The sequence below is a fragment of the Stylophora pistillata genome, chromosome 13 (genome assembly GCF_964205215.1).
Source record: "Stylophora pistillata chromosome 13, jaStyPist1.2, whole genome shotgun sequence".
NCBI classification, from domain to species: domain Eukaryota; kingdom Metazoa; phylum Cnidaria; class Anthozoa; order Scleractinia; family Pocilloporidae; genus Stylophora; species Stylophora pistillata.
Genome location: NC_142531.1, coordinates 15374115 through 15395856, shown reverse-complemented (window position 1 = coordinate 15395856; position 21742 = coordinate 15374115). Strand labels below are relative to the sequence as shown.

The 21742-nt window shown below is 38.6% G+C and overlaps 1 protein-coding gene and 1 pseudogene across 4 annotated transcripts; one reads left to right on the top strand and one right to left on the bottom strand.

The window, feature by feature from the left end:
* The first annotated feature begins 946 nt into the window (after window positions 1-946).
* LOC111321849 (2-(3-amino-3-carboxypropyl)histidine synthase subunit 1) lies at window positions 947-15767 on the top strand. 3 transcript variants are annotated; one of them, XM_022924831.2, is made up of 12 exons: window positions 947-1112; window positions 1830-1909; window positions 5966-6035; window positions 6371-6434; window positions 6558-6679; window positions 7644-7798; window positions 9291-9409; window positions 9950-10018; window positions 10436-10592; window positions 11294-11394; window positions 12049-12127; window positions 14532-15767. In XM_022924831.2, exons 1-12 carry the CDS (start codon window positions 980-982, stop codon window positions 14811-14813), a joined length of 1431 nt encoding a protein of 476 aa, XP_022780566.2. In that variant the 5' UTR covers window positions 947-979; the 3' UTR covers window positions 14814-15767. The 3 variants fall into 3 exon arrangements, with proteins under 3 accessions (XP_022780566.2, XP_022780567.2, XP_022780565.2); XM_022924832.2 differs by having other exon boundaries at window positions 1824-1909; window positions 7644-7765; XM_022924830.2 differs by having other exon boundaries at window positions 948-1112; window positions 1824-1909.
* LOC148717815 (uncharacterized) lies at window positions 15589-20642 on the bottom strand (annotated as a pseudogene). Its single transcript, XR_015994428.1, has 6 exons — window positions 20582-20642; window positions 20166-20199; window positions 19030-19579; window positions 18739-18934; window positions 17432-18200; window positions 15589-16889 (listed from the first exon to the last, which is right to left on the bottom strand). The product of XR_015994428.1 is annotated as an uncharacterized LOC148717815 (transcript).
* Window positions 20643-21742: the final 1100 nt, after the last annotated feature.

Sequence of the window (21742 nt, the reverse complement as noted above, 5' to 3'; positions counted from 1 at the left end):
TTTTACAGAACAACCTCCAAAAACTCAACCTCGTTCCCATGGCTTTTCCCTTTTTGAAGTTTGGCGGGCGGGAAACCGCCAAACTTCAAAAAGGGAAATTCAAAAAGGGAAAAGCCCTGGGAACGAGGTTGCGAAAAACTTGGTACACCCGTTACACTCCCTAAAAGTTTTAAAAAATTAATTTTCCCCTTAAAACCTCTGGAAATGGGAAAATGCCTTCGACGAAAACAGAGTTCCTCGGTTTTAAAAGTCAGCCTTTCCGCTAACTTCGTTAAATTTTAGACCTAGGACACTTGAGCCCGCGTTGTTGACCGTAACCCACTGGCGTAATATTTCATTATTCAGCTCTGTCGATAGCTCTATTGTTGGAGGAAATAACCGCTGAATGTAAGCGCCGTTAGCGTAGCTGCTGTCCAGTTCGTGGGCGCACGTGATTTTTAAAAAATTATCTGTAAGAATGTACGACATCCTTAGTTTTGACCAGTTTTAATAATAAAAAAAAAACATTTTAATAAAGACCTTTTTGATGATTTGGTCAGTTTTTAACCATTTCTGGACTCAAACGTTGTCAAGGAAGACAAACGTTGCTGTAGGTTGCTCGAAGTACAAAAAGCTGTTGAAAACACTAAAACTTGCTCAAAAGTTGGTGTTGCCGAGCACAATCTATTTATGCCTACTGAGCAACGCGAGTCCGCGAGAGGTCTGCAGAGGTCAGGAACTGACAATAAGTGCGTGCCATCTCGTGTCCTGTAACGCTAATACAGCAGGATGTCCGGGTAGTCTTCACACAGAACCCTACACTTTACCTCTTGTTGAAGGGGCCTGATAAGGTAAATAAGTTCTCGAATAGAAATCTGGAATTTGTGTCGCGCGGGAATCTGCGGGATGCTGCGGGATTGCGCGGTGGATCAGCATATTTATGTCAGCGGAAAGGTGCTAAAGGCTTCATATGCGGTTAAACAGGGTATAATCACCTAACATGGCCGAGGCATCAGAAGGTGACACGTTAGAGAAAAAATCGGGTTGTACTCGAGTTTCTGCCAAGAACAACACAAGAAGGAGATTTGTCGGAACTAAGTCTAATGCTGGACAGACGACTGACAAACTTACAGGTACACTGTTATTGATATTGGCTTGAAATTCTCAGTAGAGAGAACATGAATGACCGGATGTTCTTGAACCATTCTCGGACTAAAACTTATTCTTAACGCAGTTTCGTCCTTTCTTTTCCTTCTTTGGTCGCACTTCTTTCCTTTAGGTGCGCACAATAGAACGTTTTACTGTCTTGTCGTACCTTATGGATGGATCCTAAACTTAATCGATGATGACGGAGTTTTTTTCTGCTGTTGTTGTTGTTTTTTTTTTACGGGTAATTTTATTTTGCTTAGCCGTGTTTGTAAAACTTGCACTGATATTCATTAGTTAATGCGCCATCACCCCCAAACCTGGACCCGGTATAAATACCGAAGTCTCAGGTCCCTGGGGGAAAACAAGATCTTCGCACAACCCCATACGTCATTGTTGAGACAGTTCTTGGATAAAGGAAACATTGACGGAAACAGTATAGATTGCTTTTGGGACCACAGCTTCGTTTTGCAATGGTATGGGGCTGTGTGGAAATCTTTCAGAAATCTTGCTGAAAATATTCAGATCAAACTTTCCATTCCTTGAGCAAATATTGTCGAGGGATTAAAAAAAAAAACTTACGAAATAATCACACCATTTCAACAAGTTACAATGTACTTGTAAGATACCTTTCACACACATTGACTCCAGTATTCATTTAGGTTACTGTTAATCTCCACTATTTCTTGTTATTTAAGAAATAGGGGCCAATAAGAGAAGAGTTGTTCGTCAGATTCCAGATGAGATTCTGAACAATCCTGAGCTGCAGAATGCTGTGAGACAGGTAAATAATGAGACCCTGGACTCACTTAACCATACAACCCCCATCAGTGACCAAGACAGAATTTCTCCTCACCATATCAATAAAATATCAAGTAGACAAGTGATGAGAATAAAGAAAAATATCAGGTTGGAGTTTCTTAGTTGATCCAATAGCAAATTCTCAGAACTAACATCAAAAGAATTTCCATAAGGTCGTAGTAGTAGCAAGTAGGATAAATATTGTAAGAAATATACAACTTTTCTTAGAGACATGTTTGAGCATGCTTATGCCATCTTCAATCAATGAGTAACTGAATGTGAGTAATTATATAACAGACAAGTAGATGAATAAAATATTTACAGTATGATGTAATACAAAAGCGGGTACCAATTACAGCGTGACAACAAACATGAAATTAAAGGTGTGAACTAAAACGCTAGAAAAGTGTTATAATGCTGTAATTATTTGTTAAGTTCAGGTTTGATCTTATTTATTTAAAAAGCTTCTTTGAGTTTTAAATCAATTGAGTTGTTGGCAGAATCCAGAATACTAAAGCAAGAAAGGGAGTATATGTTCTTACAAGAAGGAGATGTGTTAAAATGCTTAAAAATATGCGAGTTTTTATCGCTTTCGGTGTGCTCCTTTATCCTAGTAGAGAAGTGGCAACTAGTTTCGCCAATATAACGGGAATTACATCCTGCACAAGAAAATTGATAAACTACCATGGATTTTAGAGCATCAGGAGTACGATCTTTAACACAGTTTATAGTAACATGTATTATTGTCATCAATGTTCTGGCTATTTTGAGAGGAGGACCCATCAAGATACCGCTTGAAAGTTCTTTCAATAATATGTGAAGGAAAAGAACTACGTTTTAAAGTGTTGGAAAGTTTCTTCAGATCGTTTTAAAGACCAAAAGAGGTGTTGTTGATTTTGTAGATATGGTCAATAAGAGTTTGGATAAGGCCAATTTTGTAGCATGATGGAATAAAACTGAAGAAATTTGTTTCGAGACCAGTGTAGGTTTTTTTATGAAAACCTGAAAAAACACAATCATTCGAAGAGTTGTTGATAAATATATCAAGAAAGGAGAGTTTACCATCATGCTCTTTTTTAAAAGTGAATTTTATGTTAGGATGCCGTGAATTAATGTAATCAAAAAAGGACATTGCATCCTGTTCATTGTGGAAGACACAAAAGGTGTCGTCAACGTAACGCCTATAAAGTAGAAGGCGAATCGAATGGTTAAAATTATTTAGCCATGTTTCCTCGTGGAAACGTAGAAAAAGATTAGCTAGGATGGGTGCTAACGGAGAACCCATCGCTACCCCATCGACTTGATCATAAAATTTTCCATTAAAAAGAAAATGAGTCTCAGCTGTGGCGAATGAAAACAGTTTCATAAGGTCGGAATTTTTGATCGAAAATTTAGGGTCGTGCTTGAAAATAAGATCAACAGCAATATCGATAGTTTCATTTAATGGAATATTGGTAAAAAGACTTTCAACATCAAAGGAAATGAGAAACTTGTTGTTAAGATCGAAACTCCTGAGCTCTTCAACAAAGAGAATGAATCTGTGACCGAGTACTTGTTAGGTAAAAGTGGGGTGAGAAGAGAACTTAAATACTTGGCTAAATTATAGTTATAAGCTCCAATAGAAGATACAATAGGTCTAAGAGGTGGTTGATTGTGATTTTCATGTTTCTTATGTAATTTGAGAAGGCCATAAAATTTTGCTGGTTGTGAACCCTTGGGAAAAATCTTGGTATAGGTATCATTATCAATAGAATGCTTTTTCTTAAGTAAACTAATGAAACGTTTCCTTCGCATATTATTGAAAGAACTTTCAAGCGTTATCTTGACGGGTCCTCCTCTCAAAATAGCCGGAACATTGATGACAATAATACACATTACTTTAAACTCCCTTTTGTCGGGCATTAAATATTCTAAAATAGTGAACCTTAAATTCCGACAACTCACTAAGCGCTTTTGTAAATCGGACCTAAATATCAAACTAGTTTGTACTTCTTTCAAAATTAAAAACATGTTCAGTGTTAAAGATCGTACTCCTGATGCTCTAAAATCCATGGTAGTTTATCAATTTTCTTGTGCGGGATGTAATTCCCGTTATATTGGCGAAACTAGTGGCCACTTCTCTACTAGGATAAAGGAGCACACGGAAAACAATAAAAACTCACATATTTTTAAGCATTTTAACACATCTCCTTTTTGTAAGAACAAATACTCCCTTTCTTGCTTTAGTATTCTGGATTCTGCCAACAACTCGATCGATTAAAAACTCAAAGAAGCTTTTTATATAAATAAGATCAAACCTGAACTTAACAAACAATTACAGCATTACGTATGATGTGCGATCCTCGCAGTATGATGCGCTATTTATGCAATAGCGAAAATCAGACCTGAAAAAAATCAGGCCTGTACGGGACTCGAACCACTGACCTTTGCGATACTAGTGCAGCGCTCTACCAATTGAGCTAACAAGCCAACTGGGAGCAGGCCGTTAAGTTGATTCGTAATAAACCCGTGAAAGTGATAAATGAGATGCAATGAATATATGAAGTTCATATATTTTGAACTGCGGTATTAGATACGTATCTAATACCGCAGTTCAAAATATATGAACTTCATATATTCATTGCATCTCATTTATCACTTTCACGGGTTTATTACGAATCAACTTAACGGCCTGCTCCCAGTTGGCTTGTTAGCTCAATTGGTAGAGCGCTGCACTAGTATCGCAAAGGTCAGTGGTTCGAGTCCCGTACAGGCCATTATTTTTTTTCAGGTCTGATTTTCGCTATTGCATAAATAGCGCTATCATACTGCGAGGATCGCACATCATCCGTATCTAATACCGCAGTTCAAAATATATGAACTTCATATATTCATTGCATCTCAATTACAGCATTATGACACTTTTCTAGCGTTTTAGTTCACACCTTTAATTTCATGTTTGTTGTCACGCTGTAATTAGTACCCGCTTTTGTATTACATCATACTGTAAATATTTTATTCATCTACTTGTCTGTTATATTATTACTCATGTTCAGTTACTCATTGATTGAAAATGGCATAAGCATGCCAAAACATGTCTCTAAAAAAAGTTGTATATTTCTTACAACATCAAAAGAATTGTTACAAAGACAGTAGGGAGAATTACTTAACAGTTCTTGGGAGTAAAGGGGTTTAAAAAGCTAAGTCAGGTTCAGTTGATTTAGTTTGGTAATTTTCAGTTAGGTTTACTATGATAAGGATTTTCATTCAGTAGACTTAGGGTTAAAAGAAAATTCAAATGTGACTTGCTTATTGCAAGTTACTCTTGGGAAACTTAAAATCTTTCCTTTATGTGATGACATTGTTGCAGCATTTAGGATTGCCATTTAAGTTTCAGATCTTATTTTTCAAGTTTATTCTAATTGTACAGTCTCTGTGCTAAATTAACCATCCTTGTATCTGTTTTTACATGTCATTAAAATGCATTGTATTAATAATTATAACATAACTAATGAAGATAAAACGTACACTCTGTTTGCTAAATCCAGTGTCCACCATTTGCCCATGGGTGACACGGCTGACGTGAGCAAATATAAAGACTAGTTTCCTCTCGCTTTTTTTTTCTATTCACATAAGATTTCAGCTAGTGTTAAATGAAAGGGAATTCTTCAGCTACAATGTATTAATGTTATGTTACAAAACAAAGGGTAAACACCACAATGTACACTATTGAGTTATGGATGCACTTGGAAGGTTTACTAAGCACTTAAGAAGCTAGAGTCACTCTTGGCTATTGCCTTGCACAGCTCTTATACTTCTTTCTTGCTTAGCAACCTCCTATGTGCATCTGTAACTCAAAAGTGTATGCTGTGGTGTTAACCATTTGTTAAAGAGTGTGTTCTTGATTAAGTGCAATTTTTCTGGAACTGGCATTATCAAAAACAGGTCACAAGAGTTTTACCAACATAGTTACAACTCACTTGCTATATCAGATTTTGCACCTGTAGAGATCAAGGTAAATAATACTCTCTGATTAAGATGATTATTCCTTTTACAACAGTTACCACCCAACTACAATTTTGAAATTTTCAAGACAGTATGGAGAATTAAAGAAATAAATGCTAAAAGAGGTAAATGAACAACATTACATGTTATTTTTGTTTGTCGCTGTGTTCCTATGCAACACATTTACTAGGCCTCATAACGCCTCTCTCCATCCAGGAGTGCAAAGGTAAAAACTTAATTTAAGGTAAAGTCAGCAGTCAAGCTACCCATAAAGTAAAATCCAGATAAGCTCCAGTCCCTATGCCATTTGATCTGGTATGGAGACCTTGGCCCTTTCATGTACAACAGGATCAGTTTTAAAGCACAAGTGTGCCATGAAAAAGGAAAAAAATTATATCATTAATCAGGATAGGCATAAATCACTGTCAGTTTCATGTTCTGGTTTGTTTTCAATTTTCAGTGGCATTACAGTTCCCTGAAGGACTACTATTGTTTGCTTGCACTATAGCAGACATTTTAGAAAGGTATCCTTAACCAATTCCTACCAAACTTGCGTACTTTTCATTTGTTTACGTAACTTGTTTGGTAAATTTCATGGAAGAATCACAAAAAGTAGAACTGTAATAAAAATGGAACTCTTGTGTTAGATTCACAGGTTGTGATACAGTTATCATGGGGGATGTCACATATGGTGCTTGTTGTGTTGATGACTTCACTGCAAGGGCCCTTGGTTGTGATCTCATGGTTCACTATGGACACAGCTGTTTGAGTAAGTTATTAATAATGATAAATAATAATAATAATATCAATTTCTATAGCGCAATTCCATGCAATGTTGCAATGGGCTTTACAACACTCTGCGGGGGACTTTTTCCAGACTGCCAGTGGCAGTTTACAATTAATAATTAAAAGAAGAAATTTTACAGATGCCTTCTCCCCCCAATTCCTAATAAACAGGCCAGACCACCTCATAGTGATCTTGTGAAGTGGGTTCTTTAATGTCCCCTGCCTAACCAAATTAACTGACAGATGCAGGAGACAGGACCTCTGGCTTTACGTCCTATCTGAGAAGACGAAGCAATGTGAGTGAAGCGTCTTGCTTAAGGACACAACGTCAAGCCCCAGCCAGGACTTGAACCCGGGCTGTCTGACCCAGAGTCCAGCACACTGACCACTTGACTACTCACGCACTGACCACTGGACTACTCAGCCCCGTTATTATGGTTGTAAAGTGTCTTATAAATTTCTCGATGAACATCACTCAATCTCCTTTATCTCCAGTTTTTAGTTCATAATGCTGCAACTGAATCTTATCCCTTCTGGTCTACCCTCTCAGCATCACCACATGAAGTCTCCTTTCTCTCTTCTGTTACTTCACAATTCTGTTATGTTGCATTGTGTTTTCAATGCCCTTGCTGACTGTTATATGTTGATATAGCTATTTCAATGTTTAGGGTGATATTCTTTTCAGAGGGATCCTTAGTAAAACTATGTAACTGAGCTGCGTATGCGGCACAACAGTACAATGAAGCATGATATTTTTTATGCAAGCAAAGTTGTTTCAAATAGGCTATTCTCATCTATCATACATGGTTATGAAAATGTTATATGGGACTTCGTTATTTATTTTGGTGCCTGATATCTCTCATGAAATTATAAATTTGAAAGTAAAATCAATCTACTGGGCAATACAAAGTTAAAATTGTCAATTGTTTATGTACATTGTCTTGTAGTTCCTATTGACTCCACCAAAGGAATCAAGATGTTATATGTATTTGTGGACATTAAGCTGGATGCCACACATTTTGTGGACACTGTCAGACACAATTTTGAAACTGGAAAGTCGCTTGCAATTGTGAGCACAATTCAATTTGTGACAACACTTCAAGTATGTGCTAAACAACTGGATAATTTGGTTTCATCAACCGAGTTGACAAAGTAAATTGGCCAGTACGTAAAGAGTAAAAAGCTGATGTTTCAAGCATCAGCCCTTTGTCAAAGCAAAGTTTGAAATGTCTGCTTTTAAAGTCTTTACAGTGGCCAATTTACATTACCAATGCATATGATGCACGATCCTTCACAGTAGATAGCGCTATTTATGCAATAGCAAAAATCAGATCTGAAAAAAATCAGGACTGTACGGGATTCGAACCACTGACCTCTGCGATACTAGTGCAGCGCTCTACCAATTGAGCTAACATGCCAACTGGGAGCAGGCCGTTAAGTTGATTCGTAATAAACCCGTGATGATAAATCAGATACAATGAATATATGAAGTTCATATATTTTGAACTGCGGTATTAAATACGTATGATGCGCAATCCTTCGCGGTAGATAGCGCTATTTATGCAATAGCGAAAATCAGACCTGAAAAAAATCAGTGCAGTTGATAAAAACAAATTATCTTGTTATACGTGTACTCCCCCACTGATACAGCATGCACCACTGTTTCTTTTATTAGAAACTTTGCTAAATAATAAACCCCCTTTAATAAATAATTCGACTGATGGAATGATGTTGCTTTAAGAGTTGCCTACCATCATTAATTGCTGTATGATCACATCACTAACTGTATCATAAGGGGTTTCATTAGATTTGGAAGTACTAGGGCACCTCAGTGAGAGTAGACAGGCAAATGTGTACTTCTTACAGTCAAACCAAGTGAAGCATATCCCTTGAAAGCTTACAGTAATGAATTGAATATTTGAATATTGAACCCACTAGTCATTTCAAGAATAGATTTGATGAAGTTACTGTTTGATTATTGAATCTGTTCGCCGTTGCAAGAATGCAATTATGCATTGCAATTTGTTTAAGTCAGAGAAACTGACTTCTGATGTAAACGATGATCCATGTCATTTCAAAACAAATATGGCTATTGAGTTCAATAATCAAATAATCAATTCAGTATTGCATTGTTGAAACAGCTGGTGAGTTCAATTTTTAAATGATCAATCATTAATATAATCTTGAGGGGTACACTTCCCTTGGTTTGATTGTAATGTCCCATGTTAAGGTAGGAGTGTAATGACACTTCTGTGTCCTGGTGCCAAGGCTCCTACTTTCTAATGAAAACCCTCTTGGCTTGAACATAGTGAATTTCTTGAGGCTTAGAGTCCAATTACTGCTTGTTCTCATGCCCAGTTTCTGTAACATAAACTGGATGGGAGTATCTCTACTTCTTCTGGATGAGTTACCACCAGGCATTTTGTCAAGTTTCCATCATGACAACTTACTGGTACCCATTTCTCTCCTGGGTGGAGAGTGGCACAGCACAGTGAACTGGCTGGGACTGAAACCCTATGCTTTGGACCCAGTGTCTCTCTCTCTATTGTATACGTACTTTAAAATAATGTTTATTTAATTTGTTGTTTACCTAGGCTGTATATCAGGACCTGTGTAAAGATTATCAGGTTGAGATTCCACAGTGTAAACCATTGTCACCCGGAGAGATTCTGGGCTGCACTGCTCCCAGAATAAAAGACAAGGATGCATTCATGTGAGAACGTGCTTAAGGGAGACGGGAAAATATGTAACATAATCAATTGTGAATTTGAAAAAACACATCAACTGTTTCCTTGTGAATATTTCTATACTGCCAATTTTCTGACATCATTTTGAAAAAAATTGCACCGTGAAGTCTGAGGCTCTGTACTCTTTAGTAAATGTTCTGAGCCAAGGATTGTTGCAGATAAGACCTGAGGAAAATAAGAGCAGTCTGTTCATGTACTCCTCTTGTCCATGACTTGTAAAGAAAGCTTGCATGTAGCTTTGGAGGAATTCTGTGGCTTTTTTTGTCGTTGTACTTATGGCATATTTATTGTTTAGTATCAGTGCTTAGCAACAACAGAGCCCACTATGACTAAATTATTTAAAATCGTGCCACAAAAATTAAATTGGGAAACTGATGAGTGGGTGTTATGTTTCTGATTAGAGTTTGTTTTGCCTCTGTGTTAACCACTTCCATTGTTACCAGTTGCTATCATTTAAGTACATGTCACGTTTAAATTTAACGCTTTGTTATGTTGATTTGTTTTAGTTACTTAGGTGATGGAAGGTTTCATCTAGAAGCTGTTATGATAGCTAACCCATCTATACCAGCATACAGGTGCATTTAGAGAACTTTAAATAGGAGATTTGTTTACGTGTTACAAATTGCTGGGTCCCAACATACAGCTTCTTATTTACTCAATTGGTTGCAGTGCTCAACTGTTAGAAAGTAGGCACATATCATATGTTCACCCATCACTGAAGCCTGATTTTTCCAATCTCTTTCTTGTAATTCTATAAAAATCAATTCGTTGTTTTTTAGAATACAAAGTTCATCTCCAGTAAAAGCACACTGTCGGTGTGGACAGAGTGCGATTCTCGTCTGTTTCAGGGTTGTCCTTATGTTCTCACCAAAACAGACCCCTTCCCTCCCCTCCCCCATCCGCTTCATGTGCTTTGGTCTGTTAGATATTTCATACCTTTGTGGGCCTTTGAGCAAACCGTTAATTCTACTGTACTATCGCTTTCATCGCAGGTACGATCCCTATAGCAAAGTGTTTTCCAGGGAATATTACGATATTGATGCCATGTTTCAAGCGAGGAAAGACGCCATAAGTACAGCGTCAAGAGCTAAGAAATTTGGACTCATTCTGAGTACGTTAGGAAGGCAAGGAAGTCCAAAGGTGCTAGAGGTAAATTGCATAAAGCTAACATCTGAGAACTTCATGAGTGGATATACTCTGTGTTTTTCAAAAGAAAACCTTCAGTTGTGTGTTAAAAGTGATCCAGAGGCAATCGGTTCGCCATGTGGTTGGCTGACATATGAAATGCAAGGTAAAAAACAATCGTGATTGGTCAGCAGTGTTTTACAATCTGTACCTTTTACTCTTAGTTCTCAGCGGTGTTTCCTGATATTTTCCTGCTTTTTGATTGGCCGTTCGCCTGCTTATGGTTTTGGTATTAATGCGAACAATCGATATGCTTTCCAAGAAATGATCCAAACTCTCCAGACAAAATCAAGTCATTTAAATATATTAAGTTGCTCTGATGCTATAACAATGAATATTAGAAGAGGTGCAGTTGTGGTATTGATTAAAATTTAAATTCTTTAGTCTTTTTTGGATGAAACGTTCTACTATTTTCGCCAATGCAGTGGAATCCTCTCCTTTGGGGCATCCGTTTTCAAAGGGCGTCTCCATTCAAGAGAAACAAACTCTGAATCAAATTTAAAAAGTGCCCTTACAATCCTTCTATTCGTTGCCGTTATTGACGTGACACCCTTCGTTCGGGGATATTTTCTCCTGACGCTCAATTTTCATAGTATTATTATCTTTTCCAAAGAGGTTGTAAGATAGATATCATAAAACATGTTATCCTTTATTTTCATCTGCAGAATTTAGAACAACGACTCAGCAAGGCGGGCCTGGAATATGTCATTGTGCTGATGTCTGAGATTTTTCCGGGTAAACTTGGTTTGTTCGAGGACGTGGGAGCGTAAGTTGCTTTTCTTGTTCAGATGATTATATTGCTTTCCTTCGAAAAGAACCGTCTTCGCGTTAATTCTGTTTTGTCAAGTGCGTCCTCAACAGAAAATCTCATACCATTGTGAGTTTTTTTTTTTTTTTTTTTTTTTCAATTTGCCCCTCTCCCCCCCTTCCTTGGTCTGGAAGCTCTAGAAACAGATAGGCTCCATAGGAACTTATCAGAGCCTTGATCACATCAAGCACGCATGCTTGAAAGCGAAAACGGACGAGGAAAGGACTCTCTTTCTATTTTTACGTGACTTTTCGCTCGTGCGTGTTTCTTCAAAACACACCCGTCAGCGCCAGTGATTTTTTTGTTGGCACGATAACGAAACTTGCGAAATTTTCCAACCTCAAGGACTGGAAGTTAGGTTACGCGAGAATGAGGACAGTTTAAAAATATTGCCTCTTCTATATTCGTGAATTTAGGAGTTTCGTTGAGGATTTATTATCTCCCTTCGAGAAGGCTGCAACATTTCAGCGTACAGTAAATTTTACCAGCATGCTACAGAAAGTCGTTGAGAACAAAGATTCAGTCTTGCATATGAGTGTGATTCCCACCCATCTGCAGTTAAAACTTAGCTTTGCCTCCAAGCTTTACTAATATTTCTTTGTCACTTTGTAGATGGGTGCAAGTAGCTTGTCCACGATTGTCCATCGACTGGGGTTACGCTTTTCCAAAACCTCTGCTGTCGCCTTACGAGGTCAAATAATTGAAATTCGTTACTATCAGATACAGTTGAGTGTACATATGGTGAACGATCCTCGCAGTAGATAGCGCTATTTAAGCAATAGCGAAAATCAGACCTGAAAAAAAATTAGGCCTGTACGGGATTCGAACCACTGACCTCTGCGATACTAGTGCAGCGCTCTACCAATTGAGCTAACAAGCCAACTGGGAGCAGGCCGTTAAGTTGATTCGTAATAAACCCGTGAAAGTGATAAATCAGATACAATGAAATATATGAAGTTCATATATTTTTTTTTTGAACTGCGGTATTAGATACATATCAAACTGTTTCCCCACTGCGATGGACATTTGTTTTTGTCGGTTCCAGCCTGGTGCGGCCGCTAACCCAGCTGCCCTCCTGAGCAAATTTTCAAAATGGCGGACAAGCCAAAGAGAGAGATAAGAGAACCAAAGCGATTCTGCAACGAATACTCAGCATACACCCCTGTTAAAAAGGTCATTTCACAGAGAAAAGTTACAAAATTGTATGATATTGAAGTCACGGAGGTTGACAAACCCAACAAGAGACTGAAAATTCACTACATTGGCTACAGTACACGCTTCGATAAGTGGAGACCCTTCGGGGTTCTGTCCTCGTGTACCGGTTCACAAGAGCCAATACAAAATACCAAACAATACACGATGGCTAACCGATAACTCCTAAACAAAGAAAGAACAATGGTAATTCCCTTGTGAACCGGTACACCAGGACAGAACCCCCTTCGGGGACGGTGAAGCATCTGAATATTTTCCTTCGAAATTGTATAGATTAGTAGGCTGCAACAAAAATTTATTGGACAACGTTTAGGGTAAAAACTGCAATCTAACCTGAAAAAAATGTATTTATTCCGACTCTTTCGGAAAATAACTTTACAAATCTTACTTGTTTATCTCGTAAGTAGACGATGGTGAAGCGCTTTCTGAGCTACCCGATTCTTCTCCCACTGCTTTCACGCTTATAAAACAGGAAACGAGCAAAAGGAGGAAGGTGTGGCTGTTTTGATTAGCCATTTGACGAGGTTCAGTCTGCTCCTTGTTCGACAATTTACATATCAAATCAAAGGAAATTTGTTCCTCTCTTTGATTTTGGCGGTACATTTTCAATTTGCGCTTGCGTAAGAGAGAAATCGCCCAAGACTCCTTGCTCGGTCTTGTTTTGACCACGAACGCCTTCTTAATTTTGACGGACCCGCTCGGGAAAAGGTGAAAATGACGAGGGAAAAACTTTACTTTGTAGTACGAAAATAGACAAAATGGAAAGCCATGATATTATAGTTCAATATTTCGGTGGTACATTGTTAACTTTTTATACAGAGAATCGGCAAGATGATATAACATCTAAAAATCGCACTCGATTTGAGTGGGCCGATGAAGTGGGCGTGGTCACGAAATTCAGTAAGAGACTATTTGTACCCCGTGAGTTTGATATGATACGGTGAACGATCCTCGCAGTAGATATCTACTGCGAGGATCGTTCACCATATGTATCTAATACCACAGTTCAAAAAATATATATATATATGAACTTCATATATTTCATTGTATCTGACAGTTGAGTGTGTAAGCGAAAATCGTCAAAGCTGAGGTTCTTGTAATCTGCTCAAGTTGAAAGCTTAGGTAAATGACACAAACCGAGAGCTTGGTGATTCTCGGTATCGTAAGGAAACCGAGTCAAATAGCTTCGTTCTTCACAGACGTTAGACCAAAATAATCACAACGGCCGTTTCGAACAAGGAAAAACTTCACAAGGACACAATGAAAATCGAGGTTAAAAACAAGCAAGCAAGCGCTGGTGAGTGAGTGTCGACAGTAATACGGGGTTGCTTTGGTGTTCCTTCCTTCCGCTCTGTGATTGGTTCAGAAAAACTCGTGCAGCCAACTTGGTTATTCGCGTTTTCTCGCGCTTCAAGCAGGTTGCTTGTTTTTACTTTGAGTTCTCATTGGTTAGTGATGGTTTAACCTTTGTTCTGATTGGTAGTTGTGATTACTGTGGTTTTGGTTTTTTCGCATTCACTAAAAGACTGCTCTATTGCGAGTGACCAAGTCTCGATTCGTTTTGCGCGATTGGTGAGGGGGGGATTGCCCAAATTTCTAGAGTAGTCATAAGGCGAAATACAGCGAAACAATGGTAGAGTGATTGATTTAGACTTGATTTAGTCTGGTGGGAGTTTTAGTCATGTCTTAGAGAGCAATTCGGTTGTTCCGTAACACCCAAACCGCAGTAGTCACTGTCAAACGAACGGTCGTTCAGAACGCTTGAAAATATCATTAAAAGTCAAAGAGAACTAAAAGCAGAAGCTACAGTGTATGAAACTGGGATAGCTTTGGTCAGGCACTTGAAAACTGTTCTCATTGGAGTCTTTTTGTTGAATTTACAGGCGTCAGTCGTGCTTGAACAAATCGAATGGCAAGAAAATTACCCAATGGATTTCTACGCAAACACCAGTTTGGGACCCTGGACTGTGAATAATGAGCGAAATAGACAAATACCGGTTAGCATTAGCAAAAAGAATTTGCACACAGAAAAGCTGTCTGCGGAAAATGTTTCATTAAATGTAGAGAGCAAGGAAGGATGCGATGGACAACCTAAGGAGTGCTGTGGGAAATGCTATCATGAAAAGCTACTTAAGTTACAGGAAGATAAAACTAATCCACAGTGATATAGAGTGCTTCTAGCAATAGCTAAAACAGTCGCCTTAGAAAAACATTCGGGAAAGAGAAGGCTTCTACCTTTTCTTTCGCTCGAATTGGACAGAGAGGTTTGCGATCGAGTATGCAATACCAAAACTATGTCGGCCAATCAGAATAAAGTAATTATCACGAGGAGCCAATGAGAAGTGAAACTGGGTTAAGCGCGGGAAAACACGAATGTCTAAGCCGTGATTGGTTTCAATTCTCCATTTGGACCTGATTGGTTGTGCCGATGGCGTGAGTTTTTTGGACCAATCATGTCGAGAGTCCCATTTAAGAATATGATTGAGATCGCTGGCCAGTGAGCCGCAATTCAAATCAATTAAACTGATATCATACGAACTAATATAATGAGAGCAAAAGAAACGTTCACTTGCAGCAGCAGCAGCAGCAGAAAAGTAGACCAAATCAATAGAAGTTTAGATTCTTGAAATGACCACAGAGTATACATAACTTACATACCTTTGTATTCTGTAAAATCTAAGACATGCCTTCACCCCGAGACAGAAAATAAAACTGGGCACGCAACTAAACAAAAAAAAAAAACGCCTGTTCTCAAGTTAAGAGCGAGTTGTAAGGCTCTTTTGTGGGTAGTGACTCACGAGGAGAGGTTTGTTTATCCGTCGTTGTGTGATTCATCTCTAGTGAGAGTGAGCTAGACAGTACAAGATGGTTCTTAAAGGAGCTTGTCGTTTCAAAGACCAGTCATTATTTATCGGTAGGGGTGGGGGAAGGGGGTTGTCGCGGAATTCCGCGAGTTTGAACTGTAGGAACTGGAAACTAACTAGAGGCCTGGCTTTCAGCTCGGAGGCCTGGGACTGAAAAACGTGTTTTAAATAAACGAAAACCTTTGAACAGAGGACGATTTTTTTCTTTAACTTCGCAAAGGAATTGTAAATTTGGAATAAATGTGACTGCGTCCAGTGCTTTTTACTGTTTCATGAGCGCTAAGTGATGAGCAGGGAAGTGTGCTTCGTTTTGTGTGCGCCTAAACCTCTTGTCAAGCACGTGCAAAACCATCAGCCTCGCAAGTTAAGAAAACAGCGAAAGTTCAGCCTACAACAAAGAGTCTACAATGCCTACCGAAAAAGGAGTCTTAGAATAAACTAACTGATAAATATCTATCGTGGAATACCAATTCTCTGGCGCACGTGACTAAGATGTGCTCATTTGTAATACATAGAATCAATCAGAGAGAAAACACAAAATGTTCTGTTAATCTACTTTTTGCGGCTTTTAGGGTCAACTTATCCATGCAGGAAAATCTGGAACAAACCTTGGGAAAAAGAACTCAAATTTTCAGAATAATAGCATGTTAACTGTTATGAAACCCCAAAAGTTCCTCAAATGTTCAGAATAATAGCATGTTAACTGTTATGAAACCCCAAAAGTTCCTAAACTGTGAAAGGTACCCAATTCCCCGTTTTTACAAGTACGCTTGCTTACGGTATCTACCTTCACAATATACTTGGACACAGATGTTAGAAAATGAAATGTTTTGGGAGGTAACTCAAGGGAAATGGGCAATGTATTTGTGAAAACCCTTTGATCCGTTGAGCCTGTCGTAGTAAATTCAGATGTTGCATTTGGGCAAACATTGGCTACTTCCAATGCAAATGAAAACAATCCGTGATCTCGTCTCAAAAACAACAAACAGTTGGAGTCCAGGTTCTTTACAGCTGTCTTCGTATCAAACATTTTGCTCGGAACACCGTTCTCAAACAACAATCCTTTCTTAGTGACGTCAGAGGTTTGAGTTTCGGCGCATGCGCAAAGCTTGATATCGACTGACTTGTCTGCACAATTTGCAAACTTGCTGTAGGTCGATACTCTAATGGAATTTAGAAAAAATACTCCGTCTTTCGGTTGAGCGAACTGTTTGACGGAGACTCTAAACACTTCATCCTCATTGTATCCAGTAGGAGGGAACACGTGAATGTTCATACTCGTTACGATAAATTCTCCTCGGTTTCGTTTGATCCCTTTCGAAAACGATTTGCCAACTAAGCGTTCGCAATTTCCATAGCCAGTTGAGCTGGCACCTTCTGAAAAGAGGAGAAAAACGTATATTTCAGTTTATGTCTCCATGGGCAAAGACTTAGCACTTAAACCCCTTTGATGACACTCCTTGAATTGAAACAGACTCCTAGTCTCTGTCGATCTGCCCATAAAGGGATTGCAACGAAACAGAGCATAAGATAACAAGAATGTTTATGGCGAAACCAAGTAGGGGATGATTATACTCATGTCGGCGATATGACGCAAACTTGGCGCTAATGCTAAAGTCAAGAGATAACAATTGTGACAAAATACAGGTCTAAATATTTTATTCCCAAGGAGATATCTGGTGTCCCTGTGAGACTCCAAATAACTCCATTGAGAAACTACTTTTGGTTATAATTCCTACAAGGGTAATAAATGCCATTAAAGTTCTCAAAACAACGGTAAAATGTTTCATTGACTGATTTCTTTATCCGTGCTGATGCAGAATGTTCAGTTTAAGCCCAATCAGTTATTAAAGCAGAGTCACTCCTCGCTTAGTTCCACCTGGTGTAATTTTCTCATGGATATTCTCTTAATATCTTACCTTCTCTATGTTGCCTTTGTATTGCATTATTTATGTGCCTAACGGCAAATTCTGCCAGCCACTTATGGTCATCTGCATTTTCTTTTATCTCAACTTCTTCATTAAAACCTTCACATTTACATCTGGTCAAGAGAAGCATTTCGAGGTCCGCACATGCGCGGTTTGCTAGAATCTCTGAAAAGATTCCTGTCACTGAATGATCCACAGATTCCATTTTATCAGGATCATTCAAACTCATTAATGCTCTGTGTACATCTTGAAGCGCGAAAAGGCGCTTTTGGTTAATGACTAGCGCGTTCATCCTTTGTGGACCAATTTTTTCCCTTACACCATCAGGAAGAATCATAAAAAATACTGGATCGTACAGCTCTCTGCCTCCCTCTTCAGTGTGGCGAAACGGAGTCCTTGTGTGACCGTCACGTGGTCAGATAATATCATAATTAGAGTATCAGGAAAAGAAGCCAAATCAATGAAGAATTTGGCCATGTTGGCGTCCATGTTAATCATCCGTTTTAGTCTCGTGTCCGGTATTAAAGTGCATGTAAGACAACAAAGGTTTCGCTTTCTCGTCGCTTCTCAGAGCAGTGTACACCTTTGTTATGTAGTCCATGAAATACCAACTGTAAAACTTGCCATTTAAGCAGGTCTTCTGGGGATAATCGTAATGATTGGTCCCACGAAGCATTTTGTCTAACTCCGTGCATGAAAATGTGTAATACCCTTATGGTCAACTTGTTTCTTAGCCACCTTGTCTTGAAATTCTTTCCACCTACAATGAAATATGTTGTTAATTTGTTAGGATAATCAAATAAGCACTGTACTATTTTACTACTTTCTAGAGATCTGTGTATTATCGGACAGCGCGCATGACTGTACGTTTTGAGTTTATTTTAAAAGAAGAAATGGAGACGCTCTTGAGATAATTTTACTTTCATCTGTGGTCAAATGGTTCATATAGCCATTGAACTGTGCGTCTTGACTGAATATTGACTCTGCTTCACAATTTGTGCCTATTGCATAAACTCAAAGTGACACTCACCTAGGTAACAATATTCAAAGAACCTTAACTTACCTGGGATCTGTCAACCTCTCGAAGCACATATTGTCTAACTTTATACCAAATGCGTGTTCAAAGCTTTTCAAGGGAGGCAAGAACTTATAGCTGCAATTAAGGTATAGTTACAGAAGAAAAACCTTTGTTCTCTGCAAAAACAGACAGGTAAATTACCTTAAAAACCGACCTAACACTTTTATCAGAACAAAGCATCATGTCAGCATCAAACATGCACCATGGACCCGGTTATTACCTCTCTCTGAACTCAGAACTCGACCGAGGCACTGTTCTTTTTTCAATGTCTGTTAACATGCTCCCCCAATCATCGTACCAACAAATATCCTTTTGAAAGAACGTCTGGTAGCCTCATTTCTTAAAGGTCCCATACAACACCTCCACACCCAAGGAAGCTTTGGTGTTTTTTGCAGAAGCAGTAACTTGGTTGTCATCTGAAAACGTTAAAAAAAATGTTCTCATAAGTACAACATAAAGAAGTCATAGCTACCCAGATGGGAAAACGTACGACATTCGATTTTCCACCTACCTTCGAGGGCGCCACAGAAGAACGGCTTTATGATTTCAAATGCCTGTTGTCCTATTCCCTGAACAAGTTCAAAGTCCAAGGTAGCAGCCTGAATCTTAAGATTATGTGAAACGCTGTGCAGAGCATCTACTGCCCTTGGAAGAATTCGGTAAAAATGCGGCCTGGAGATAGAGTCTAACGGAATCACATTTAAATTGATTCTAGTTCTTTTTTTTTGCCGCCGTCGACTTTCTTCAAGACCGGAGGAAAGCTGAGCACTTGGAAAATGCCTCCACATCTTAGGAAAAGAAAATCAAATCCTCTTCCCAAATGTTCTTTTGACAATAATTTCCAGTCCGTCACGGCTTTTCCCATTTCTGGATCAACAGAAGCTATTTCAACCGCGGACGAGCCGCAGACCTTGGGGTCACATGACAGGGTCTGGTCCCCAGATTCTGTTTTTCCGAACGCACAGATGTCTGGGTAATGAGTGCCATCACATTTCCTATTCTCGATACGTCCCCACGGTCCCTAATGATCAATAATTTGTTTCATACCATCTTGATCTGGTCTAAAAAAGAAAGGCATGTATATGATTCCTACAGTTCAACAGCTAGCATTAGTTAGCATTTGTTGGGATTGCTCCTCGTATCAGCCAATCAATTTTGTTTTTGAGCCAGCATCTAAGTGACTCTCCAAGGAAGACCGTATAATAACTTAGAGATCTCAATTGAATTAAAGAGGTGGTCTATTTCGTCTTGAGTATATCCTTCTTGACGTAGGCTTCTGATGACAAATAAACACTTGTTGGCTTCATGGAGCTTGGCCTTGACATGCATGCTGAACTTACAATTACCTTGAAATGTGACGCCCAATAAAGAAATGTTATTATATTGTTTGATATTGTGACACATTGGGTAGACTGTTGAATTGCCTTTCTTACGCATAACGAGCTCCTTACACTTACTAGTACAATGCATGCTGTTTGCAACAGTCCAATCCATAAACTGGAAACCTGTTTAGAGCCCAGATCCTTGCAAGAACAACCAAGCAACAGGTGCAAAGATCTTTATAGAATAAAATCAAGTCCATAGCTAAGCAGTTGATGGCTGGATATCAAATCAAGTCTACAGAGTATCAGTTAAGCCTCGTCTTACCTGTGAGGGTTGCACTTGATTTCAGTTTGGTTACCTAAGTATAGAAGTCAAGTTATACTTGAAATCATGACGAGGCCTTAATTAGGAATGGCCACAAGATCAAATGGCGAAAAAAAAAATTAATAAACAGCAGAACAACAGCTTAGCACCTACATTTCCTGAAATACCCTCTTCAAAATAAACAAAATGAAATCATTTGATTTTTCTAAAATCCCGTTAGCAAATCACCCTCTTTCGAACCCGGCTGAAGTGCCTTCCTATGTCTACATTAAGTTTGTTGTATTATTCCAATTGTTTCTACATATTTGGTCCTAAATGTGATAAAGTCCTTAATGTAAAAGCAACTTTTCCTTAACGTAATAAGCCTTCGATGCAATCGTTGATCTCCGCTAGCGTATTATTGTTATTACACCCACATTCAGATGTTAAACTGACAGCTATCGCACCAAAGAATCCTCTGACCTGTATTAGTGCCATATTGCAGGTTTGCACTGATATCAATCAGCCTCTTTCTCTTCTAGAGTCCCAAAATAAGTAATGGATCCATGATTTTGGCAACATATTGATTGCTGATTCTTTTATTTTGGCCCCTCGTTCGATACCTTCGAACAGTCTCTCAGATGAGTCTCATGCATGAGGCGTGCGTTTATCGGCGAATGAAGATAATAATAATGATAATTTCCTTCATTTAAACAACGATAAGGATTTAAACTTTGTATCTTGTGGGGTCGTGTATAAATAGATCATTGAGTAGATGTTTGCATAGACAATAATAGAGAATTAAGGCTTAAAAATTTACCTAAATGTACTGACGTGAAATAAATATCTACAATGTAAAGTTCTATAATTTGATTACCGTGCTATGTCACTGACTTAGGCCGTTGATGACGTGCTTCTGGTCAGCAGCTTGTTTGTATTTACACTTGTCAAATGTGAGTCACTGAGTATATAATTTGATGCAGATCCATACAATACCTCATTCGTTCAAGATCAAGAGAACGTAATTGTCTCAATTATGTTCTCATAGAGATGATTATCATTTTGTTCCTGTTCATATACTAATGAAGATATTCAAGAATTTGAAAGCAATAACTCTCCGGCACTCGTTCATGAGATCCGACTTAGGAAAACAAAATGTACAAGCTGATATGGTCTAATCAGGCAAGGAAGGACAAAGAACTGTAATTCCGAGCCTGCAATTCATCCGACGTACAAGTCAGCAGACATCCTTGTTCAAGTTTGTAATTTGGTTTATCATACGGGACATACGTGAGACTTTTCTAACAAGAAGAAGAAAAGCGCCGAGGGATTGACCTACGTGAAACTACCTTCCTGAAGTTAAACGTGAGCCGCGAACAGCAAACGTGAGCGCTGGAGTCCGGTAACTCCTAGCGGTTTGCGATTACTTAATCAGAAACAAAAGTGGATCTAAAACTCTCTAATGCTTCTAGATTTAGGTCTAAAGCATGGAAAGACGCTGATTACACGTAATAACAACAAACATATGAAACATATGTATGAACTGCGGTTATGAAACGTATATGTGCACGATCCTTCGCAGTAAAGCACTATTTGAG

Coding starts and splice junctions, on each gene's coding strand:
- LOC111321849 (XM_022924830.2), top strand. CDS start 980: ATGGCCGAGGCATCAGAAGGTGACACGTTAGAGAAAAAATCGGGTTGT. Junction 1,910..5,965: donor TGCAGAATGCTGTGAGACAG/GTAAATAATGAG, acceptor CTTTTACAACAG/TTACCACCCAACTACAATTT. Junction 6,036..6,370: donor AGAAATAAATGCTAAAAGAG/GTAAATGAACAA, acceptor TTCAATTTTCAG/TGGCATTACAGTTCCCTGAA.